This window comes from Apaloderma vittatum, unplaced genomic scaffold (genome assembly GCF_000703405.1).
Source record: "Apaloderma vittatum isolate BGI_N311 unplaced genomic scaffold, ASM70340v1 scaffold27769, whole genome shotgun sequence".
In the NCBI taxonomy this organism is placed as follows: domain Eukaryota; kingdom Metazoa; phylum Chordata; class Aves; order Trogoniformes; family Trogonidae; genus Apaloderma; species Apaloderma vittatum.
Genome location: NW_009737559.1, coordinates 1 through 25,854, shown reverse-complemented (window position 1 = coordinate 25,854; position 25,854 = coordinate 1). Strand labels below are relative to the sequence as shown.

The following is a 25,854-nucleotide window of genomic DNA, read 5'->3' as shown; positions in this document are numbered from 1 at the left end:
AGATTTATGAGTCTTCTCCAAGCGTCTGAGTTTAGTGGCAAAAGGAAATACTGTTATTGTTCATTCTAAGGACCCAGGGCTTTTAGCTTCTCTTGGGTTATTGAGGCAGCAGAGACAATTTCCCACTTGTTCCAGGTGTTAGCCTTAAAATGAAATAGGTGTAGTTGCAGTTTTCTCATTCTAATATCATTTTACTGCAGTGGTCTGCTTCAGTTAGTAAGTCTTCAAAACTGAAAGAAAACCAGATTAGCATAAAAATATAAAGCAAAAAAAAAGTGTCACAACCTTTTTCATGCTACAGATAGTTCTCTACTGGAAGAATTACTCTAAAATAAAATATTTTTTTAACTGCTAATTTTGAAATCAGTTCATTTTAACAAACTTATCCTGTCTTGCAACTGTCTGGATGACTGTGTTCATGAGGAGCTAACTTGAAGGAGAGAGAGATACGTCCCTTGTACCGCAGTAATGAGATATATGTAAAATGTGTGAGCATAGTGATGAGAGATGAGAAGGGTTGCAGTCCAATAAGTTGTATGATCTGACACTATTACACTTTGAAGTCAGAAACATTTATTGCGGCTTGTAAGAATGTGAAGGATGTAAGAAAGGAAGTAATGACAAATGTGTATCATAGTGCTGCTTGGAAGGGTGTAGAATAATTCACGCTTGTTCAAAAGTAAAAGATTATGTATGTAATGATATTTTATACTTTCTATTCAATTTACTAAACCTTGTTTTATTAGCTAAAGAACTTGAAATGTGGCTTAAATGTATAAGGAAAAGACTTCTTAGGTAAGATCTTGAAGGAAAATGCAAATGTCATATTCTAGATATAGGTAGTACTAGCATTAAATGTCTTGGAGTACAGGTGAAACGTACCTACTCTGCCACTTACTCTATTGTAAATTCACTTTAAGAGTAGTAGGAAAAGGTGTAACTCTTACAGATAAGGTCTTTGGAAAGGTATTGAACCTTGTAGCCCAGAGCTCACTATTTGCAGTGAGTAGTTTTCACCTGGATTTTTTTGTGTGTACATGGAATCACATTGAAGATCCAGTTAGTTATTAGAATGAATTTATTCTGAACAGCCTAATGCAACATCTGAAAAGTAAAATATCAAGCTCTAGTATAGTCTAGGAAAGTGAAAAAAATATATAAACAAATGGAACATGAATGTATTTTTCTGCAGCTATGCTGCTGTGCTCAGTGGTTTGAAGCCTGGCTCTTTGTCCATTTTATTTTTGTTTGCTTGGAACTTATTTTGACCACATATGCCCTTGGGATACCTTGAACAATGATACATGTGTAGCTGGGAATACAGTGAAGCATATGGAAATAGTGTATGTGTGTATAGGCTTTTGAAACTAGATTTTACATGTTGAGGACAGTACTAGGATGTAGATGGTGTAGATGTAGAATTAAATTCTGAAATGGAAGTTGAGGAGGAAACATGCATTGGTGGGAGGAGCCTTGTCTGGTGATAGGAAAGATTAGAAGAGAGAAGAATGTGTGTCAGAGGGAGGATGAAAACTGCTGCTGCTGATGTAGGCTGTTGAAGGAAAGCGGAAACGGGCAAGGGAATACATTGCTGGAAAGAGGAAGCCAATAATTGAATTAATGGTGTGGATAAGAATTGATTACTTCAAAGCAGGGTAATTAGAATTTAATTGTGGGGAGACTCTCTAATCATCTGGTAAATACATTTATCAGGATGCAATTTTAGTGTATTTATGAGATTCATAGTTTATTGTTTTTTGAGAGTGTTGTCAAAGGGTTGTTTGACCTACTGTTTTGTTCCCCATTGCCCTAGTGATAGCTCAGGTATTACTAGCATGTGTTTTTCTCTTGAGACAAAGAATAAATGATTTTTTCTGAATGTAACCTAACTTCATACAGCCCTTCAGCTTACATGTCTCTGTTTACATTGTGATAGTGGAAAATGAGGGTGTCAGCTGTGGGACAGAAATAGAAAACCTCGAGGGACAAAAAATGAAGGACACTTGCATCCTTAACACCATCAGTACTGCAGCTAGCTCTTGGGCACTTGCCATCACTTCTGTTTGAAAGGAAGTGTTAACCACCATTGTTTTTTGAGGTACTATTAAATTTAACATTTAAAAAAAAAGCAAAATAAAAAACCACTAGTTTTTGCTGTTAAACAGACAAACCTTTAAAAATTATTTTGAGGTCGTAATTCTTCAAAAATTCATAAATTCAGTCATCATTTATTATCGTAGGCCTGAGCTTTATGGGTCTTTATTTATGTAGACTTCAAGTTACAAATAACTGAACTGTATTTGTTTTACAAAGGAAATAGAATAGTGTGTACAAGCCGAGCTGAAAAATCTAGGGAGAAACACGATGGCAAAACTATCCATAGAAACATGGTGTTTAGATTAAAAACCTTTTTAATCTGAAACATCTGTGTTTTTCTACTCGGTATACAGCTCTCACTGACTGGCAGCCTAATGAGTTACTCAGATTAACAGCCAGTCCCCGGAGTCTGGTGATTTGGACTCAGCAAAGATGAACGAAGGAGAAAACTCCTTTTTGCTTGGTTTGGAACGCAGGCTGTTCCTCTGACAGTGTCCTAACTAGTGAGTTAAAAAGTATTGTGAGGAGACTCTGTTTGGTCTGTGGAACTGTTGTATTTTTTGGTAAATAAGGCTTCTTAAGCCAAAGAGAGAGTTACCCTATGACTCCCCCCCCCACCTCTTGCCACCATTGTCCTGCCCTTCGCAGTGACTAGATTTTAGGTTGTTCTGCAGGTGTTATTCCAACGAAATGAAGAGCTTCCACAGAGTTCTCACCCCCATAGGTTTGTTTAGCATGACCTTAATTTCAGGTGTGTAAACTTTCTTGTATTTATTTGAAATACGTAAAAAAAAAATATCAAAATTACATTGTTTAACATACATTAAGGAGGTTTACAGTATTTTAGATCTGACTTGCTAGATTTTTATTTTTTTTTAATCTGGAATTTTGAAATCTTAAACATTACAAAGCTGGGAAGTCCTGATTTTAGAACTAGGAAGTACAACACTGTTTTTTTCTGATACGCTTTGCATTAAAGGAGTCTCCAAACTCTTAGTCTAAATATTAAGAGTTCAAATCCAAAGGATTATCCACCAAAATTTTCTGAGGAGCTACTAATGCTCTTTCTCGATGACTTGTCAGTAACAGAATTGCCTCTGGCTCCTAAAGCAGAAGATACACCAGCTGCTGGACAGTCTGACCCTTAGAAAAATGTATTGAAAGCAACTGTGAATCCAAATGTTTAGATTCTTTTTATTGTCTAGGGAAGCAGTTAAGAACCTTTTCACATCCAATGCTGAACGTGTTATTCTGTTCAGGTGTTTAGGTACAAAATGAGGTTAAGTGCTGCTTGCCTTTCTTCAGTGCCCTCAGGTTCTGAGGATTTTTCAGGAAATGAGCTTTTATCTTCAAGTTTCACTTCAGTATGGCAGATGGTGTCCTGGAAATATACTTGAAGAAGCTGAATTCTTTAAAAAACAAAACCAACCCACAATACAAACCTTCAAAACCAAATCAAAAGAATAAAAATCCCTTACACATAGTGCTGCACAGAAATTTTAAATATCAAAACAGAGTATTAAATATATTTCAAAAGCTCTCGATATCTGTTGTACTTCAGTTAAATAGAGGGATAACAGGGCGTACATTTCTTGTGTATTCATTCTTTGGTTTTTTTTTTACCTCATGAAATGGTTACACATTTGAATTACATGTTTCTTTTAATATTCTGCATTGTCTTCATTGCTGAGAAGGACTAGAGAATACTTCCATCTTACCCATTAGAGTCATCTTGGCAAAAGAATTGTGGATTGTTAATTTCTGTATTTGGAAGAGAATGTAGCTTTTATGGTACTGAAGGAGTGGAAGCTGTATCTGTTAAATGCTTTTTTATGATGGGTGAAAAAGTAAAAACTGAAGGAGCAATAGTGAAGTTACACTGTTGTAAGAAAAAAGATAACTGCACATCTTTTATCTTCTTGAGAGGCAATTTGTACCCATGGACTGCTTCAGGGTGGATTGCTCATATACGCTTCTCAATCTCCTTTTCCAGGAAATGCTGTTACAGCCTGATCTGCAAACATTGGTATTATTTTAACAAAAAAAAGTCTCAGAAGTGGTCCATGGATAGTACTGACTAAACCTGGTGCAGTTTTCTTTATTCGCCCCAGTGCCACCCGTTATTTAGAATTTGAGTCAGTAACTACTCCTGAATAATAACTTGACTGCATGTATTTGCTACAAATAAGAGGCTATATACTGAAAGCTGCTCAAGAATAGTTACTGAACATTGAATTCAGATTAAAATTTGGACTGAATTGAGACTGCCTATTAAATTTAAAGAATTGGTGGCACTTTGTTCAACTCCAGAAAGTTGCAAGATTTATCAGGGTTTGATTTTACTTAAAGAGCAGAAAGATAAATCTTTATCTTCAGCGGTTTCTTGATACATTCTCTACTTTGAGTGACACAGATTAAAGCAAAATCCAAGGACAACTAGGACAGGGTTTATGAGGACTTTATTAAATGACAGTGAATTATATGAAAAATAATTAAATAGTGCAAAAAGTTCCAGGGAGCTGTTTCAATTCATAGTGCTCTGTATTAAGCATATAATATGTAATTGGCTAAAATATGTTAACTGGTCTGAAAAGAACTCTTTTCCTAACCTAAAACTGTTGAAAGCCAGATGCTGCAGGGTGATGGTCCATGTCATGTTGTTAAATGTACAGTTTAGTGGTTGTTTCATCCTGTTGAGAAGCATTTTGTTGCTGACATTACCTTATGCTATCTTTCCGCAGTAATGTTCTCTCACCATCCCTAACGGTGATGTGATTAGTTGAGGATTGCATGTTTGCACCTAAGCAAGTAACATTTAGTTTTTCTCTTGAAATCTTCTCATCTTCCTCTACTGCCTGTCTCATATTTAATGTATATGGTCACTTAAACCTGCAATACAATTTTGGAGCTCCTCTTCTTCATTTAATTTTTATCTTCAGGTTGTCACTAAATCGTATTATTTTCTCACTGAAACTTAGGCAAACTTCTCTAAAATTTATCTGCATGCCTTCTCTCTTTTGGTGAAGTTTTCATCAATCCTTAGGTTATTTCCTTACCTGTTACTGCAACAACTTCTATACCTGAAGAAGCTCTTTTCACTGTCACTCTTGTGTGAGTAGAGTTTACCTGGGTCATGTCTCTCTAATAATTGCAAAGGACTCTCTTCATTACTGCTGTATCAGGCTAATAACACCAGCGCCCCCTCCCCCTTGCTGTCATAGAAAGATTCAAATTATGGGAAGGATGATGGAGAAAGCAAAATGTGTTAGTAAATCCCTATCTGTTCAATAGTCCTCTGAGACTTTTACACCTTGATATACTTTAGAATCGACCTTTCAGAAGTTGTCTCTTTGCATTATCTTGCAACATGTGTTTCTGGAGCAGGGAAGTGACAAAAAGTTACTTTTCCTCCTCAACATTTGCAGGAAAGCTGTGCACCGTGTACTGGACACCTTGACTCTTAACGCTTATAGAGCAAAGACCTGTACATGGTAAAATTTGACATGAGAAATTCCCAGGATGAAGTGTCGGTAACAGCAATGCTAAAACCAGAATTTTTTATTTATTTCTGAATTGTTTGTCTAATAAAGCCAGAAGTTATTGTGAGAAGACTGAACACAGTGAAGTCATGTCAGGCCGTGTAACTCGGTGGTGGTTCCTGCCCATCCAGTTCTTTAAACCAACCTGCACTCAGCAGGTCTGTGATTAGATTTCATGACACAAAGGAGAGGAGTGGAGCAAATGAGGTATCAGAAGATAATGCCTGTCCCTGTAGAGAGTCGCACTGGGTCAGCTGCTTCTTGAAATACTTGCAAGAAATATTTCTTCAAATCTATATGAAGGGAGGAAGAAGACATGGCCGGGGTGTGATGTGACAAAGCTAAATTATGTCCAATTTTTCATTGTTACCAGCTTACTCAGGGATTTGACATGATGGAATAGGTTGTAGTTTTAGCTTTTGAACCACAGGACAGGTATCTAAACCAGGTATTTGGAGATCAGCCTCCTGACAGCCACCTTTCTTCACTTCAACACATCTTGGGAAGAGTCAAGAGCTGGGACTGTAAAGCATTAAAAATAAATTCAGTTTTGTACTGAACTCTCTATAAAATCAGCAGCAAGGCATAGAATGAACAAGAAATTATAATCAGAGGAATATTTTGAATCTTTAGTGTATGGATCCTTATTTATTTGAATATTATTGAACATGATGTGTGTTACAGCAGTTGGCAAAATCAGTTCAGCTATTATGGCACAAATGAAATTTAAAAGAAGGAGCAATAGAGATATATGTGATGTAATCAGCTACCGAATAAAATGCAGTAGGCTCCTTGAAATAGGATTGGAAACTATTTATTGTATGTTCTTTGCATCTAAAATAAATAATGATTCAGAGTTGGAAGAGAGTTCTGGGGTAATTTTTTGGAAACCTAACTATCCTATTCCATGTCTATAAAATTACGATTTGTATGTTTTGCTACTGTAGAACAAAGAAAACATCTAAAGAACAAATATTTTAAAGTTATGTTTTCAGCTTTTCTTCACTAAATCTGCCTCAGTCAGACTACATATATTTTTGGAAATAGATGAGGTTTGCAAGATGTCCTTCTAAATTTTGAGCTAAGCGTTTGATAGTTGGTAGCTTTTTAAAAAATGAGCTGCTTGAAAAATGCTTTGTTTCAGTAAATGGAGTTCTGTTGAAGAATCTAGGATGAATTATTGCAGATTTATATTTTCTTTATAACTTTCAGTTCTGTAGCAAAGAGATTATTATATCAGAGCCATTCAATGCAAGATGTAAACACGTAGCAGCCTCATTCTTCAATAACCTATACATACTCCTTAAATCTTTTTCTCTTGTCATCTAAGTCAATGAAGACTGGAGCCTAATTAATCTTTTTTTCCTTCTACTTTTGTTTTCTTCTTAAATCTCAAGAGGAACTGAAGGAGGTTTAGTTTTTTTATGTCAAGATGTCCTACATGGAAATGGTTCTTTTCTGGAGAGATTAAGCCAAGAACCCTTTGTTTTATTGGTTTTATAAGCAGTAATCTGCTTGAAAAATTATGACATTTCTGAATTAGAGATAACAAGAGGCAGACAAGGGAGTTAGTTTGTAGAGGTTTATGCACACATTATTTATGAATAAAGAGATTAAAACAATTTTTAAATTGTTAGGTTTCCAAAATTTTTGAAGTCATGCATAGCTGTGTTCTACCTGTGCAGATATCATGGTAGAGCTGTGCTACACCTGGTGGTGTAACACTATTTATTATGTTTGTCTGCCATAACCTCCTTCAAGGGCAAAGAAGAAGATTACTGAAGGCACAGTCTTTGAATGTGCATGTGTGGCATTTTCAGCATCCACTGAACGTGGTCCATACAAGTTTGATTTCTTCTGTGACAAAGAAGAAATGAAGGAAATCGGTGTTCTAGACAGACAGCTGGTGTCTCCTGTGAGACAGAGCGAGGGGAGAAAGGCAAAGAGTGAGTTCATGTAAAAGCTGAAAAAAGAGCATTATGAATTGACTTGAAAGGTGACACAAGTAGGAATGTTATGTGTATTCCACCTGTTGCAATATTATTTTGTAAGATCTCTTTGGAATATTGCGATAATTAAGTGAAATGAAAGCCAAGAAAATGTATGGTTATTTCTTTGAGAGGAAGATTCTTTGTGACATGGTATTTGGATTTTTGTGTGAAAAATAAAAAGAAAGCACAATCTGTTCATATCCTGTTGATATATAGCTAAGTATGAAAAAGATTTAATTCTCATAATACAATGCTTGTTAATTGGGATTTTTTTTTCTCCTTTCCTATGGTGTGCAGAATATGTCCAAATATGATATATGCAAACAATTATTAAACAATTTAATTTAGGAGTTCTCGTGTTCTGTATAGCAGTTTTATATTCTGATACAGCAGTTCCTTTGTTTATTTATTTTGTGTTGAACTGGTTGATGCTCAGGGGGATGGGCTGTAGCAGTCTTTTTAAAAAAATATGTTTTTTCCACCAATATTTAATATTATCTTCGAAAAAAATCAAGTTATTCTTTGGATGGTGCAACTTAATGCTTTCTTGTGGGTTTGTGTGCTGCTTTCCTTATGACCTCCAGATTTCTTAGTATTTCCAGCTTTGTACTGCACTTTACCTTTCTAACAATCCATAGTCGCAGTTTGGGGACTAGACATGTACTCACTTGCCACTGAAAATGCTGAGTGACCAACCAGTTGGTGTCTCTTAAGATGGATGTGAGCCATTTTAATTTAATTTTAACTGCCTGCCTCTGTGTCACGGCACTAATTTGGGTTCTATCTTTAATCACCAATTGTTATTAAACTTGCAGGAACTGAAGGTCTTTGAGACCTGTCCTATTTGTTTGAAATTAAAAGCTGTCATAGTGGAAAGACAGATGGTTTGGTCTGGTAAAATTTATTTCCTAGTGAAAGTAGAAGCAAGCCAAAATCAAACCAGAAACTTTAGTTTCTAATTATTGCTGAGCTATGAACTAAATTCTCTGCTGAGTTATGAAAAAATATTTTTAATAGTTTGAAGGAAGGAAAGTATGTTATTTTATGTGCATTAGCTCACTTGAGAACTTTTACTTCTCATCCTTAGTTGAAAACAAGTCTACTACTGTACTGATGCAGCTCTTTATGGTATTATCATTACAAATACTAAATATGATAATTACAAAACAATAGAAATGAAGGTCTCAGTTCTGCAGTCTTAAGAGCACAGGACTTCCGCTGATGCAGAACAACTGTAAAATTTTTACTTATGGGGAGAAATAAGACAATATTCGGCTGTCTGGGGAAATCCTCTGCCAGAGCATTAGCTGGTTTATGTAGTCTTACAGCAATCTCTGCTTCAGTTCCTCACATAAGAGGAAGAAAAAAGATTGCACAAGGCAAAGCAAGCATAAATGTGGCAGATTTATCCGGAGTGATTTTTCACTGCAGTAAGTTCAGGTTTGTGCCAGACACTTAGTAGGTTGTTACCACCTCCAGCCCACCAGACCTTTTGTCTGCTCATGAATCAGCTTTGGAACGATTGCCATTTTCGACTAGTGCATCACAATGGCTAAGTAAACACTCCAGACTGAAAACTGAGTAGCTCAGGAGCTGGTTGGTGTATCAAATATTGCTGCCTGAAGAGGTGGTGATGCTCTTTTTAGCACAGGCAGTTGGAGTTGAATTTTCATTTGTCACCATATGCCTGTTAGAACCCACAAGAGCAAAATTTAATTGCGCTGCGAGGTGTTAACTCAGCTTGTTACCTAGCTTCTGCCGGACCTAGGTAGCATAGGATCAGACAACTGCAATCAGTTTTTGGAAATTACAACTTCTGCTTGGGTAGATCTGAGTTCAGTACTCGTATAATATCAGTACTGAGTCCAAGTGTCATGCCGACAACTGGTAGGAGAATTGGTCAATGAAGAATTCTAATTGCAAGTACTCACCAGCGTCTGATATGTTTTTTATGTAGAGCTAAAAGTGTGAGATTGAAGAGCTGTACATACTTTTGAGGGATCCCTACAACTTGAGAGAGCACCTGGATGTGGTGATTGCTCCCAGCCTGAAAAGAAAAAAAATAACTGAAAACCCGACACTAAATTTCAAGGAAAAAAACCAGGAGAATGTTGATTATGGCGTTTGCCCTGGAAAGGGACATAGATGTGATCTGTTTTAATCGAGAATGTCAGTGGAATCCACAGATATGTTCAAGTGTAGGATTCAGCATCTCTTCAGCACAAATGCTCTTTACGGCTGTATGCTACAAAAATGCCATAGAGGCTGTTGGTTGTCTTAATAAGTCACCTGTAATGACTGAAAAAAAATGGACCTGTTAAGCTTTTTTCTCAACAGGGAAATATTCTTTACTTTAAGGAGGCTCAATTGCTGCGGTAGCATCTTTCTTAGATAAGGCATCTGGAAGGCAATACAATAAACAAATGTTTCTGCAAGACTGTATTTTTTATTTATTTTCAGTTGGTGGCAGGTGAGCTCAGGGAGGAAAAATTTGGAGATGTCTAAAGAGAAATTAGCATCATCAGTAATAGCAGAGAGGGAATATAGGAAAAATGTGGAGGTGTCTAAAAAGAAATTAGCATGATCAGTAATAGCAGAGGGGAATTTTATTTGAAAAAATGTGGTGAATCATTCAGAAAGTTGCTATAGTTGCCTGTAATATTTCTGTTTTGTTCCATGAGCTGTTGTGAGATGCACGAAGAGCTCTAAAAGAGTTTCAGAAGTTTTGCACATGCTCAGAAGTCTAAAAATTCTGTTCTGAATTGGATAACTTGATTTAAGCTACCAGAGCCATTGTTCATGTTGTGATAGAATTAAGTTATTGTTGTCATGTGACATTGTAATATCTATTAAGTATTGACACAATTAAATAATGACCAGCTTTGTTACTAGAAGGTATTTCCTCGTGTCCTCAGAAATAACAGTTACTTATGCTCTTAAGTCAGATTTGTAGAAACCACACTTCAGGCAAGAGATTGTAAAAGAGTTTATATATCTTTTTAAAGAGTTCAGAATTCATTTAACGATAAGCTGATATATAGAAACAATATTCATGCTTTTTTTCTGTTGTTTTGTTCAGGTGATTATCAGATAATTGAAGTCATCTTAGGACAAATACTTTCATAGGCGTGTCTTAGGGGGCCGGTTAGCTCAGTCAGTTGAGCGTGGCACTAACAACGCTCAAGGACAACGCCAAGGACATGGGTTTGATTCCCGTTTGGTCCTCATGTGTTGCCTGATCTAGTCGAGAGGTGGCGTCCCTGGCAACAGGGAGGCTGGATTAAAATGATCTCTAAGGTCCCTTCCAGCCTAGGCCGTTCTATGGTTCTATGGTGTAGGGCTGGCAGTGACTTTAACATTCAAAAGCAGGAGAGTTGGTACACAATGAAATTCCTCATAGGGACTTTCCTCTCAGAGGACGGAACTGGACTAGGTCAGATTGTTAGTTTTTGTGAACTGGATGGGATAATTTAGATTCCATGTGCCATTTCTTACTCTTTTATTTCCTTATCAAGCAACTGGAATGTTTTCATTCTAGTTATCGAAGTAGAAAGTGAAGTTGTTACCCTAGTAATGAAAGTCTCATTTCATCCTAGTTTTCATATTTGTCATTATTCTCAGAAGAATGAAGTATTTAACTGAGTAAAAGTGAATATATTCCTTCCTTTTAAACCTTGAGACCAGAGGCTAAATACAGGAAGCATTTGATTTAATCTTCTAAAGCTTTATGCTCTTGGGATTTACTGAATTTGTATTCCTGGATGTTTTAAAGTTAGGCTCTTAGTGCCCTTCTGAAAAAAGTGTGTTTCATCAAACTGCATCTTTTTTGGAGTTTTACATGTGTTTTGATTGTCTAGGCAGCAAAGCTATATTATTCTTACTTGGATGGTTTGTCAATCTTCAGAATTAAGAAGGAAACTTAAGGCCTATATCTGAAAAATTTAGTTTCTCCTGAAATCTAGCCCTTCCAAAGCATTTTGAGCTCTTCTTTTTATGATTGTGTGGTACCATAAAATTTCTGCAGCTACAGTGTTAGGGTTCATTTCAGGGTAATGTTCAGTATGGAATATGATATACTGATATACTGATATAGATGATATACTGATATATGATGTATTGTGGTTATCTTTGCGTGACTAGCTAACCAGGCTTTTCAGTGTATCGTACAAAGTTTTTAAAAATGTTAAGAATTGTCTGGGGCAGGCTGACAGATCACCAGTACCCCTGTAAGTACAAGTCAGAGGTGAGGCAGGTAATTCAAGTTTCTCGCATTTACTGTTAGAGGAAACAAAAAGTATTATTGATTGAGAATCTAAGACTGTGTAGAAGAAAGTCAATTTAGCAGTTCTGGCAGTTCTGCCTGTATCGAGTGATTAATTAAGGGGGTAACATAGGTTGGATATCTTTTTTAGGCAAAGCAATAACACCATGGTGGTTTTTTTTTTTAAAATTCTAAGTGTGTAGTAATTATGACTATTATAAATCACATAATTACTTTTGTAACATTTTACCTGAAGAAAAGAAGGATGGGAAAATACATTCAGTGGTTATAAAACACCAATTGACTTATGATCATACAATATCTAGAGTGTCAGGGAGGAAATGCTGGTATTCAGAAAACTGAAAAGAAAGGAGTATTTTTAATTGGTGCCTGTAGTGTAGCCCTTGCTATTTATTGCTCAGCCACAGTTTTGAGACTAACCTGTGGCTTTCTCTGCTTTTGAAATTTTTAAAAAAATTGATCGTTTCGCTAGTTCAGAAAATAATTTGTGAAATGTTTCTAGCACATTTCAATAAATGTGGTCTGTTCATACCACATAAAAATGGTGGTTTAGCAAAGTGGAGGAAATCATGATGGTTAAGATCCTGTTAGGATTTAGAAACTCAGACTTCTAAGAGTTAAAACAAAGAAATAATTTCATTATTGGAGAAAAAAAGAGAGATAGTTGTGCCATATAGGTTTCTTGAGGGATGCGGTAACCAGGACTTGATGCTTCTGGAGAACAAACCCAGACATAAATAGATAGTTGGAAAAAATTATGAATCTGTGTCATTTTGTGGTGCCTACTTGGATTTCCACTGAGAACTCGTACAAACACAGTAAACTGAAATGAAATAAAAAGTCTCAAATGGCGTTTGTTGTGGCTCCCTACTCACGTTGTAAGTGCTTGCTGAAGTAGTCAGAGGGTTTATTTTGGACAATAAGAATCTTTATGGTTTTCTGTTCTTTGACAGCCACGAGCTGTTGCTGGTTTTCGAGGAACGGTACGATACGCGTCAATCAATGCTCATAGAAACAGAGTGAGTATCTCAATCTACATCGTATCCATCTCACGGACCTAAAAGTGATCAGTAATGAAATTGTTCTTGATCTCCTTTTTTATATTCAGAAATGTGTATTTGTTATGTAGGAATTAATACCTACAGATCTTGCAAAAGGATGATAGACTTTACAGTAGCTGCGGGTAAAAAAAAGTTCTTGTAGAAATAATAATGATTTTAATAGATAGCTTTGGTATTCAGTTGTATGTTAAGTTAATACATTAAAAAGGTGAAGTTACTGAGGTCTATAAAATACATAATGTCATCTTAACTTCATGTGTGTATGTCATCTTAACTAGATACATGAGGGGAATCTGAATCAACAGCTCTTCCAGTATAGAGATTTGCAGTGTTAATTTAACACACTTCGACTTGTGGTTTGTTGTTCTGTGTCTTCTGTGGAAATTTACTTACATGTTTCTACTTTGAGTACTTGCTGGATTTAATGATAGAAACTTGTTTTGCAGTATTGGTTAGATTTATTTTTATATATAACAATTAAAGTCTCCAAAGCAGTAAAGAATCTATCTTCCCTTTTGTCTTAGAGGTATTTCTAAGATGCATTAAAATAATATTTCTTTTTCACAGGAAATGGGTCGACACGATGACCTCTGGTCCCTGTTCTACATGTTGGTGGAGTTTGTGGTTGGGCAACTGCCTTGGAGGAAAATAAAAGATAAGGTAAACCTAGAAGTGAACCGAAATAGCAAGAGGGAGATTTACTTCTGGACTGCCAGGGGTTGCTGTGATTAAGATTCCACTAAGAATCATAAGAAGCATTGTATTTTCCAGTGTTTTCTACTGTTACTCTAGTTCTCATTGCTAGTGTCATGGTGTAAAAAGCAATCAAGTTTTCTGAACTCTTCTAGGGCAGGAAGTGGATTGTGCTTCCAGTGTGCAGATCTTTTAAAAAGCAGAAGTGTTTATATGCCACTTATGTAATTTTCCTGTTTTCATTTGAGTACTTTTTTATTTCACCTATCACCCATTTAGAATTTCTTATCTATTTTGATTACTTGTAAACAGGCATTTCTCACCTGTTAGTGAACAAAAGTGACTCTATCGATATGCAGTAGTGCCTTTAATCATATATCGCAGGTGAGGTATGTGGAGAGACAGCATCTCTCTCTAATTAGCCAATCATTGCTTCTTTCAACTTCAAAAGAAGTTAGTCTGAAATAAGGTTACTCTGATGTAGTTTATTGCTTCTGATTTACTCACACTAAGCTGGATTTATTCATCTCACGCAGCACACTGTGATGACCAAATACACAGCAAAAAGTGACTGAACTTCAAGTTATGTGATAGGGTGTTCAAACCTTTAACTTCTTTTGAAGGGTTGGGGTGTATAATGACAGCACTCGATAGCAGGCAGCATTCAAACATAAGAGAAAATTTGAAGTTTGAATGTTATTTTGCATGTCTGCTGAGAGCAATGACGCGATCCCTTCTCTTGCTATCTGATGTAGAATGTCTTTCCTCAGTATTATTCAGTGTAACATACTTACTTATCTTTCTGGCCAGTAGTGTGTTGAAGGGCTGTAAGATACAAGATCAATGTGTGGTAGCAGAGAATGAAGGTATTTAATGTTTGTTGTGTTGTTTACTCCTAGGAGCAAGTAGGCTCCATTAAAGAAAGGTACGAGCACAGACTTATGTTGAAACATCTTCCTCAAGAATTCAACGTCTTTCTGGATCACATTTCTAATTTAGATTATTTTACAAAGCCTGATTATCAGGTAAAAATTTTTACTATTTTTCCTTTCTGATTTTTAAATAGCAGAATTTTATGCTGTTTCATATTCAGTTTCCTTTGATTTCATTGTGTAGTCTTGATAGGGATTATGGATTGTGCCACCACAAAGTTATTGTAAGGACTGTTGTAGTTCCTACTGTCATAGAAACTTCATGGTTTGAAAAGGGTTTGTTTTTTTTTTCATTTGGGAAGAGTAAGGTAATTAAGTTTCTAAAAGCAACTGACATCTGCATCCAGTCCGTATTCTGTTAGGACTGGATGCTACCCTATTGTTAAGGGTTAGGGCTGGGCTGGCCACTAGATGACTGGTGACAGATACTCTCTGTTAACCCCTCTCCCTTCCCAAAGGGTAAGGGAAAAGGGAATAAGGGAGAGAGACTTATGAATTGAAAAAGAAAACTAAAACAGCTTTAATGAAACCATAACAATAAAAAGAGAAGATAATACTGGTAAGAAAGTAATGAAAATAATGAAATATATGCAAATATATAAAAAACCAATATCAAAACTCCCTCGATGGCAATCGCCACTGGTGCTGCAGAACAGGCAGCGCCAAGGAAGTCCCAGACTGGACTCAGCCTCTGAGGGGAACTGGATTCAGGAGCTGGATTTGGGAACTGGATTCAGGAACTCATGGTTCAGGACTGAAGAATGGATGGATTCCTCCTCAGACGCTGGGCACTGAAGAAGAGGCTTTACCTCTTGCAACCCCTCAGTTTTATACCAAATATGACCTACAGAATGGAATACTTTGGTCAGGTTTGGGTCACCTGTCCTTTCTGCCCCTCCCCAGAGGCACTATATTTTACTTTTTAAAAATCTTTCTACTTCCCAGCACTCCCAGTGTGGGGCACAAGATTTGTTGGCGACATTGGTCACTGTAGGAGCAAGTATCAGAGTCTTTCTACATCCCAATCCCTGGCTGTAACCATAAACATCAGGCATTATCACTTTTTTTTTTTTTTCAGAAACTGCAAAAACCTTGCATTAACTTCAAAGTATATGGTCTCCTAGAAGAGACTGCCCTGAAAACTATAATCACTGAACAGAACTGGTTGTGTTTTAGCTCAAACCTGGACATTCCACTCCTTATTCCATACCATTTATGTATGGAATGTCATTAAGTTCGTTTTGTTCGTGATGGCAGGTTTCCATCTCTCATAGCAGTCTGTCAGGGTGGGAAGAATGGTGTGAAGTTCGTCTCAGTTTGTGCCCGTGGATTGCAGATCCGCTTTGAGGAAGTTACTGGATTTCACTCGATGAAGCTTGCTCCTGTCGTCACCACCGTGTTATCCTGAAGGACACTTACTGAGCACTGTTTGTATTAGGTAGCAATTAGCATCGCACATTTCTAAATCGAATGTTCTCACCTAGAGTTGAATTCCCTTGAGGTGTTTCATTGGCACCTACAATTACCTCCCAGTCATTGTAAATCACTTGTCACACAGCTAATTCTCTCAGGTAATTAATACATTTTTCCAATGGTGGTCTGTTTGCTTGGGCAGTGTTTAGTATCATCCTTGAAGGACTGCCTGCTCTTTACAGCTGACAAGATTCATTTCCAGAGGCTGAGACTGTTTTGTGGTGTTCTTTTTTTCTAACAAGCACCTTGTCAATGCCTACGTTTTTGGACAGGGACCCCAAGTGCCTGGGTTCTTTGCCATCCAAGTCGATGCTATCAGCCTCATTATCCCAGCATCAGCAACCAGGTCGTGAGTGGCTCACCTTCCTGACGGCTGCAGTCCTTCCTCACATTTTACAACTCCTTCCTAAAGACTGGACAACTACCTCTGGTTCTGACTTACAATGGTTTTGCTTTAGAAGGACCCTCTCCTGCATCTTCATCATCCGTCACTGGGCAATCTGACTTTTTCAGGTTTTTTTCCGGTCACAAGGGCATCGCCCTTCACCTCTCGTTCCAGTTTCTCCTCCTCTGATGGTTCTGCTTGAGAAGGGTCCCCTCCCAGATCGTCCTTCATTATCCCTGGCTGCAGTGCAGCTACGGTGCTCATGCTCAGAGTCTGAGTAACAGCACTGCTTGTTGTTGGAGTTTGGGTAGCTGCGGTGCTTGTGGTTGGAGTTTAAGTAGTGGCAGTGCTCACAGAAGGGGTTCATGGAGTCCAAGTAGCTGCAATGTGTGTGGTAAGAGCTCGTGGGGTCTGAGTAGCAGCAGCACCTGTTGCTGAAGCAGCATAAAACCTGTGCCTGCACCAATATGTAATCTGACACCACACATCCAGGAGAATCAATAAATTCAACGATAAACCCATGACATTTAGATAGTAATAACTGTGTCCAAAATCCTCAAAACCTAGTGGAACCGCCTTGTCATAAAAGGCAGAAGCCTTAAATTCCCAAGGTAAAACTGAAAGTGTAATTAGTAACAAAATCCAGTGTGCGGCGCCCGAGGCACACAGGTAAGTTCGTTGCCGAGTTCCTCACAGAGTACGAGTATTAAACACCGCAACACTGATAAACCGCAGCTAAACACTAACACCAAGTAACCAGTAACACAACGCGTACGGCAGGTGAGGCAGCATTACAGCACTGAACTCTGGCACAAACTCAAAAAAGACACAATATTATATTGCACTCATTAACAACATGATGTGATCAGTCAATTTTATTTTCCAGCCCTTTGAGGCTCTCAGAGTTCAAGATCTGATATTCTCTCAACTGAGGGAGCCAGAATTCAAACTATTTAGGCAATATGTCAGAGCTGGGGACCAGTTTATCTGTCAAGGGTTAGGACTGGGCTGGCCACTAGATGAGTGATGACGGATGTTCTCTGTTAACCCTTCTCTCTTCCCAAAGGGGAAGGGAATAAGGGGGAGAGATTTATGGATGGGGAAAGAAAACGGAAACAGCTTTTATGAAACAATAGCAATAAAAAGAGAAGGTAAGAAAGTAATGAAAATAATGAAATATATGCAAATATATACAAAACCAATATCAAAACTCCCCTGATGGCAATCGCCACTGGTGCTGCAGAGCAGGTGGCGCCAGGCAAGTCCCAGGCTGGATGCAGCAGCTGAGGGGAACTGGATTCAGAAACTCACAGATTGAAGAATGGATGGAGCTTTAACCCTTGTGATCCTTCAGCTTTATACTGAATACGACATATATAGAATGGAATGGAATACTTTATTGGTCAGATTTGGGTCAATTGGCCTGTCTGCTCCTCCCCAGAGGTGCGACTGCCCTGCAAAAACCTGCTGTTAACTTCAGAAAGTGCAGTCTGTTAGAAAATAGCTGAACAGGGAATTCGTTCTGTTTTAGCTCAGGCACTGACTATCGTAGCCTCCAGTGGGTACTCCTTATTAAATTGACCAGATTTTTTTCTCAATAATAGAAACTCAGCACCTACTATATATACAGCTGGAGCTGTATATACAAGAAGCCATGGTGGATGGGGTTTTAAGCCTGAAGTATTGCCTGAAGAGATCACCAGACAACTAGTAATTTTTCTTTATTTAAAGAGAATATTGCCTGCTGAAATGGACAGCCTCAGCTCGGTGATCCGGTGAGAGGTGCTGAGAGGACATGCTGTAGAATATGCTTCTTATTCACTCAGCATTGACCTGTGATTTAACAATAAATAAAACTCAAAAGGCAGAACTTTGTTCTATACAAGTATGGGAAAAGCAGCAGATAAATGCTCAGGAAGAGCAGTGAGATAGAGGCTGAGCATTTTTTCAGTCTTGAACTGTGAGAGAAGTTGAATGGATCGTGCATCACACCATGAGAAGTTGTTCCTGTGGCTCCCACAAACACAGTTTTCTGTTGGCTTCCCCCTTCCGTTACTTGTCTGCCTCTCTGCTTTTGTTCAGCTCTCTACCTCTGTAAAACCAGAAGGAATAGTTGTCTGCTGGTGTGCAAGCTGAATTGGTTCAACTGAATAAATAAATCATCCCAACTAATACTGAAATTGTAACTTCGATAATAGCAATTCCTGTGCTTCACTTGGGAAGATTAAACAGGGAATTTGAGATATTTAAGATTTGAAATAAGAACTGAAACTCTCAGGGGTTAACTAATTTCCTCTAACTGTCTTTCTGTAAATGTACTGGTATGTTCTTCTGCACATTTGCAAAAATAAATTATTTTTTATTCAAAAATTTATATGTAAAAAAATGTTGTTATGAATACGCAAAATGCTCGGTGTTCCTCAAGAATAGCTTAGCTGTTTTCCTTTTCTATTACAAATTTCCATGAAATTTATCCTGCAGTTCACAATTAAGTGAGGAAAATGATTAAGCAAGTTTTGAGTGTTTTGGGTGCCTCGGTATATGGCAGATGATAGATGAATCAGATTTATTTCCTTCTACGGTAAAAATTACTGATTGCAGAAATTTTCATGTTGCATAGAAAAAGCTTGATTGCAGACTGGTAAATATATCTTATTTTCACTATGTGTCCTGAATGAGAAAACATACACTGGCATATTTTTGCAAAGCCTTTTTCTGTTGTCTACTTCTGTCTAACACAGTGCATGCACACAGGGATTTATGTGATACCAGGATGGAGTTTCTCCATGATAGAAAGAGCCCAATAATTTCCAGTCCTCTGGTTGCTCACGGAACTTTTGCAGTTGTGTAGCTGCAACGTGAGCCTCCCAACACCGTCCTGCTCACGTGCTTTACACCAGAGCAAGGTGGTTTTATTTAGAGAGGTGAGAAAATGCTTGACTTTCCGTGGTCACTTAAGCCCTGGTCTCTCTTAACTAGTATTTGTCATAGCAATGCTATTCATGGGAACATACCATTCTTTGTTCATATTTATGGTTCAGCACTGAATGAGAATGTACATGGTCAAGATCCCTGCTTTGAAGAGTTTACAGTCTAAAATGTTCATGACGTAGGTCCAGAATCCACATTTGATTTGGCACTGCCAGATATCTTTATTTTATTCTGGTGGCTATGCACACGTTGCCTCAGCCTCCTGACATTATAAAGCATTTTAGTTTGTATTTTGCATTATAGTAGAAATTGCATAAAAGTTTAAAGAATGACCTTAAAAATTGCTTCAGAGAGATGATTTACAGGAAGAGGAGAATAAAGAAGAATATATATGAGACAGAGTGACCTTAGACTGGAAGAAAGAATGGAAACTAGAGTTTTATCTTTTAGGGAAAAGATGGAATTTTGGAAAACTTAATAAGTGATAATGTGACGAGTATGAGACAAAGGTTTTCTTCACACAGAGTGGTAAGAAAGTACAATTTCTTGCTCTGTCATGGGCACAAATTGTTCTAGGTGCTTTTTTGTAGCATAAAATCAGGGTGCAAGGCTTCCAATGTGACATTTCTACAGGGTGGAAGTCAGCATTAGATAAAGTAAATGATCCACAGTTCAGAATTATAGATACGTGTTAATTAGCAGATCAGTATCCTTCCCTATGTACTCCTCGTTTGTGTCCTTGGTTTCTAATGATGTTATGGAATGTATTCCAGTTTCTTCTGCTGGAGAGCTGTTGGAGGCTGTTGTGCAGAAGTGTAGTCAAGCCTCTGTGTGTGTGTTTCTGTTTTTCTATGGAAGCCTCTGGTGTGTCTTTACCTCTCTTTACTGAAAAAACACAAATGTGTTGATTTGGTGTTCTTTTAAGAAATAAAACAGAATTTTGCATATCTTGACTTTGAAAGCATGGAAAGTGAGAAATACTTGGTATAAAGAACTGTTTTCTCTTTCTAGAAAATTGTCGTCGGTCAAAACCTTAAAAAAGAGAATTATTGAAATATTATAGGAGGATATTTCTCAATTGCTTGGCCTCCTAGGAAAGAATGAAGCTTATTTTTTCTTTTTTCTTAATTTTTAGCTTCTCATGTCTGTGTTTGACAACAGCATGAAAACGTTCGGGGTTATTGAAAGTGACCCTTTTGACTGGGAAAAGAGTGGAACTGATGGCTCTCTGACAACAACGACAACTTCAACCACACCTCAGTTGCACACTCGTCTGACTCCAGCTGCAATTGGGTATGTAAACACACTGTGGTCAACTAAAAAGCAGCCGCAGAGTACCAAAGGGAAATAATTAGGTAATTTAGGGGTTGTTTTTCTGTAGGATGTCAGGTAAATAGAGGAATGGAGATTTGGGAACATTTGAAGCATTTCGGTTTTTAGGGTTCCTGTTTATACTGTCCTGAAAGATCAGCACTGCAGTTCTAAATTTATAGCAATGACAAATAGTAGCTCAGGAAATTGCATTTAAATTTGCTAGTCCATCCTTTGCTAAATCATATTCTGCAAAACTAAGTGATGCATCCCGACCTTAACTGCCTGGAAATAATCCCATTGTTTTCTTGCTTGGAATAAACTACAAGTTGCAATTCCCTTAACTTTGAAAAATGAATGGATCTCTGTAGGACATTTGGAAATAGATTTTGCTCATGTTTAAAATAATATTTAAAGTGGTCCGTGAGACCTTTTGTAATTAAGTAAGTTGGACAAAATGTGATATTTAATAATGCCCATAATAATAATCTCGGGGGATTGGAGAAGGTAAGAGGTGTTTGTGGATGAGAGGAAAGCCTTTGTACCCATTCTAGGCCTTGAGTACATCGACTTTTTATCTGAAAGTCGCCAAGGTTGTGATGTGAGAGTTTTGACGGTGTAGTGAGACTGAAAACCACCAGAATTTCATTGACTTGCCTGCAGTTAATTTTGGTGCCTATAAAGAAGTGTTTTTTAATCGATATTCCAACCATTTATGTTTTAGAAATAGCATTGCTTCCGTTTCAGATACTGAGCTAAGCCTTAGCCCTCTTTAGACCTAAATTAATGGGACTACAGAACTTTAAATAAAATATAATGCCTTGTTAGCATTATGCTTATGGTTTTATTACCAGTAATTGGACCAAAATAGCACTTTGATAAGAATAGTGATTAAAACTACATTTGGTTTGCTGAGCGATCTCTCTTCCTCACATAGTATGTTTTTTTTGTTCTATTGAATTTTGGGGAAAAGTAAACTATATTATGAAAGTTGCCATTAGTTTTGGTTTTTTAACAGAGAAATATGTGTAGAAGACTCAGGAGCAGGACATGATCTCTAACAATTTTTCTCAAAAGTTGCTTTGAAAACATTCAAAAAACCGGCTTTTAAGTGATAGTTTTTTGATTTACAACTTATGTGCCTAAATTAAAGAAACATAAATTGTGAAAGCCAAGAAGTAGGAGTTAAATAATTTGCATAAATTTAGTTTTCTATAGAAACATGACTTTGCTTGTAATTATTTGCTTGCCTCTTTCTTTTAATAGAATAGAAAATAATTTAGAGTAGAAAATAATTTTGAGAAGCATTATTAGAGTCTCAAAATTTTTACTCAATTTTTTTAAACTATTTTTGTAGAATTGCCAATGCCACTCCTATCCCAGGAGATCTGCTGCGAGAAAACACGGATGAGGTGTTCCCTGATGAACAGCTCAGTGATGGAGAGAATGGAATTCCAGTTGGTGTCTCACCAGAGAAACTGCCTGGATCCCCTGGACATCAGCGTCCTCAGGAAAAAGACGTTTGGGAAGAAATGGATGCAAACAGAAACAAAATAAAACTAGGGATCTGTAAGGTACTTGCAAATTTGCATTGTGTAGACCATCTTTGAACAGTTTCCTGTCATCAGAGTGCACATAAGATATAATTAATAGTGCAGTCTGGCTGATATTGTTTAGCCAGAAGGATGAAAGAAAACAAGATTTATGGTAGAGCTAACACATTTTCTTAGAGCAATTTGTGTACTGGAACAAGCAGATAAGAATTTGGGCCTTGTGCCACTTTATCAGGTCTTTATGATGAACAGTAGATTACTGATAATTTGAAATTCTTTGCAGTTCGTTCATATTCATGTTCTTCAGACGGAATTTTGCTCTTCCTCCCTGAATGAAATCAAGGCAAATTTCCTGCATCATGCTTGGGCAGAGGTTAGGTACTGCATATACAAAAAGCAATTTGATGTTGTTCTTCAGTTGACAGATTGGCAGCATGATTGGCAGTATCCATTTAATTCGCTTGGTGTTTTTGTCTCTTTAAGACATGATATGTTTGTTCTGATCCAAAGAAGTTCACGGGCTAGTCTTTAGAAGAGAGTGCTGCTTAGTTTTGAAAAGTGATCTCTGAAAAGTGGTTCCTGTCTCCCTTGCTCACAATCACATTTCATACTCAGACAAATGTACCCCTGTTTCTTGCTATAATAATATTTTGTACATGATGAGGGATCCGACATTAAAATGTTCTTAGGAGACCTGTCTAGTTTTGAGGCTGTTACTTCTTGTTCAGAGGAGAAAAAAATGTATTGTGGGAAAGAATAAGGCATGATGCCTGTTTTCAAATGTGTTTATTTGTTTGTTGTTGTTTTTTTTTATAACCAAAGAGGGAGAAAAGAGATTGTTCTGGTTTAAACAATGGCAAATTCTATTAGTTATACCTCTTGAAATTAAGGATGATCATAATTTCCCAGTCTAGTCAGTACACAAGTTGAAATGCAGTTAGACTAAAATATAGTTCTAAGTCACAGAAATATGTAGTAGGCTTAATGTTTAACGGTTATATGCTGAAGAGAACCATAAAGACAGCTTGGAAGCTAACTTCTCTTTAATAAGACCACTTGATTGCAAAGCAAACTGAAGCTGCTACTGAGTGCTGGGTTTTAGACTATTATTACAGAAAATTTCAGAGATGGATGTGAAATATCACAGTAAATTTAAGTGTATTGCTGGGTTTTGAGACTCCTGTTCTGAGACCTACCCAGAACTAGTATATTACTAGTGTTTTGTCCGCTGTAGGTGTGTGAAGACCACATCTACACTACCTTAACTATGGCATCAACTTAAGGACCATTCCAGCTACAAATTGCCTTATCACAGGCTCCAAACCTGGGTGGTATTGACCACGTAGTATCTTGTCTTCCTTTGTTTTGCTGCTCCTAGTGAGTTATTTTTTTTTACTTTACATTTTGCACAGGCTGCCACAGAGGAAGAAAACAGCCATGGGCCGGTGAATGGCATGCTTAATGCACCGAGTCTCGGTTCTCCAATTCGTGTTCGCTCCGAGACCACCCAGCTGGACAGAGAAGCCCCACTGGTGCGAAAGTTACGTTCAATTCACAGCTTTGAACTGGAGAAGCGTCTGACGTTGGAGTCAAAGCCAGACACTGATAAATTTCTTGAGACCTGGTAAAGAAATTACTTTATTCTTACGCTTCGATCTTGTCAGGATGTGTGGTTAAGATACTATCTTCTTGCCTCTGCCATGTGAAAACCTATAATGGAGCTGCTGAGTTAGTATTTTGCTGTAGCTTGTATAAGCCTGTGTTCATAATACTGCTCAATTAATGGAATTCACCACTTAGCATCTTCTTTAACTGTATACTTGCACTAATCTTTTTTTAAAGTTAGACTTCCACACTTGAGAATTCTTTACTTCAAGACCTAGCAGTGTCATCGTTCTGTTTATTGCCTTTTTCTTTAGTGAGGTACTCTTGACAGTCAGTACAGTTCATCCTAAGTAAGAGTGATGATATCAGGTGCTCAGTAGAGGTAGCATGAGATTAGATTATATGACATGAGGAGGACAGTTTACAAGTGAGTTTTAAAGCCAGATATCTACCTACATGCAGCAGGTTTAGGTATGCCCAGAGCTGTTTCACAACCATAAAAAAATCTTGATTCAGGACTGCGGACTTAAAATGGAATTTGAAGGTGGAGAAAGGACAGATGTATGAGAACAGATTCCATCAGTTTGCCAAAGATAACTGAGATGCTAACAGTGGCAAAATCCTTCATTTAAAAGGCAGTTTAGGAATTTGAATTTACTCGATGAAGCAAGTTATGCAGTGCATAAATAAGGAATCAGTCAAAACAATAACATTTTTCTTGAAAGCATCTGCAGACTGCTGTTGGGGACATCCGATTCTTTTGTTCTGCTTTGAAGTCTCTGCTTTGTGGGATAAATTAAGTACAGTGTACCTCTGGTGGTAGCTTCACCACTGAGCTGGTGTCCACTCACTATTCTCCTTTTCAATAATTACATTTACAATACAATATGGTACGTTACAATTACACTTACAATATGTGCAAGCTTCTAATACTCTCTGCCTGTTTTTACTTGACATCAGAGTTGTCTCAAACTGCGGGTCTTTCAACCGTTGTAGATAATTCTAAAATATGACAGCAATTTTTAATATAAATCTAGTTTTTCTCTGCTGAAAAAAATCAAACATAGCTTACGTTATTTAATTAAATCTTAACTAATTCCGGTATTGACTTCTTTTCTTAAGTTTGGAGAAGATGCAGAAAGACTTGAATGCTGCGAAGGAGACTCCTGTTGCTGCTGTTCCTCCTCTTCCTCAGAAAACACCCGTTCCTGCTCCTGCGACTGCCCGCACGGACCATGTTTGGCACTATGATGAAGAGTATCTTCCAGATGCTTCAAAGCCTGCGTCAGCTGATTCTCCAGAACATGTGGATGGTGTTATTAGCAATGGATTTGTAGCTGTCAACTTAAGCTCCTGCAGGCAGGAAGTTGATTCTAAGGAGTGGGTGATAATAGATAAGGAACGGGACTTGCAGGACTTCAGGACAAATGAAGCTTTAGGGCACAAAGTGACTGGAAGTCCCTCAGATGAAGAGCCGGAGGTACTGCATGTTCTAGAGGAGTCACCTCAAGAAGAGCAGCTCAGACAGGGTGGTTGGGGAGTGAACGGCGCCCATGTCCAGAACCAAGCCTCTGGGGTGGAGTTTGTTTTAGCCACAGAGTGTCATCCTCCTGCTTCCGAACAGCTTACGGATAAATTGGAACTTCTGTCTGGAGCTGCAGGACAGCTTCTTGCAGCCACCCCTACAAGTCCCATGGAAGCTCAAGCAGAAGGAGCTCTCACTCCGGTAAGAGAAATGGTCTCTGTTCCGTTGAAGCTCTCAGTATTTGGAATTATATGATAAGATAGTAAGGGAAAAGGCAGTGACTAAAATGCAGTGGTGTAGCAGAAAATCCTAGTTGCATTAGATAGGGTGCTCGATTCTGGAGCAGTATACTGTCTTCCATGTTCTGTTACACGAGTATTTACATTCTCCCATGGAAGAAGTGACTATTAGTTCTGCAGGTACAATCCACGAACTGGCCTCGATTAAGAACAGAAAATACAAAAAATTTGAAATTT

At 37.6% G+C, this 25,854-nt stretch overlaps 1 protein-coding gene across 1 annotated transcript in view; it reads left to right on the top strand.

Moving 5' to 3' along the window:
• The window catches only part of TTBK2 (tau tubulin kinase 2), a gene marked incomplete at its 3' end in the record, with an annotated part of 48,535 nt that extends 22,956 nt beyond the window's left edge, over positions 1 to 25,579 (top strand). Inside the window, exons 6-12 of the mRNA XM_009877380.1 lie at positions 12,863 to 12,928; positions 13,538 to 13,630; positions 14,563 to 14,688; positions 20,520 to 20,677; positions 22,053 to 22,269; positions 23,661 to 23,872; positions 24,976 to 25,579. Of these exons, the coding sequence (XP_009875682.1) occupies positions 12,863 to 12,928; positions 13,538 to 13,630; positions 14,563 to 14,688; positions 20,520 to 20,677; positions 22,053 to 22,269; positions 23,661 to 23,872; positions 24,976 to 25,579 (1,476 nt within the window). The remainder of the gene's footprint in view (positions 1 to 12,862; positions 12,929 to 13,537; positions 13,631 to 14,562; positions 14,689 to 20,519; positions 20,678 to 22,052; positions 22,270 to 23,660; positions 23,873 to 24,975) is intronic.
• Positions 25,580 to 25,854: the final 275 nt, after the last annotated feature.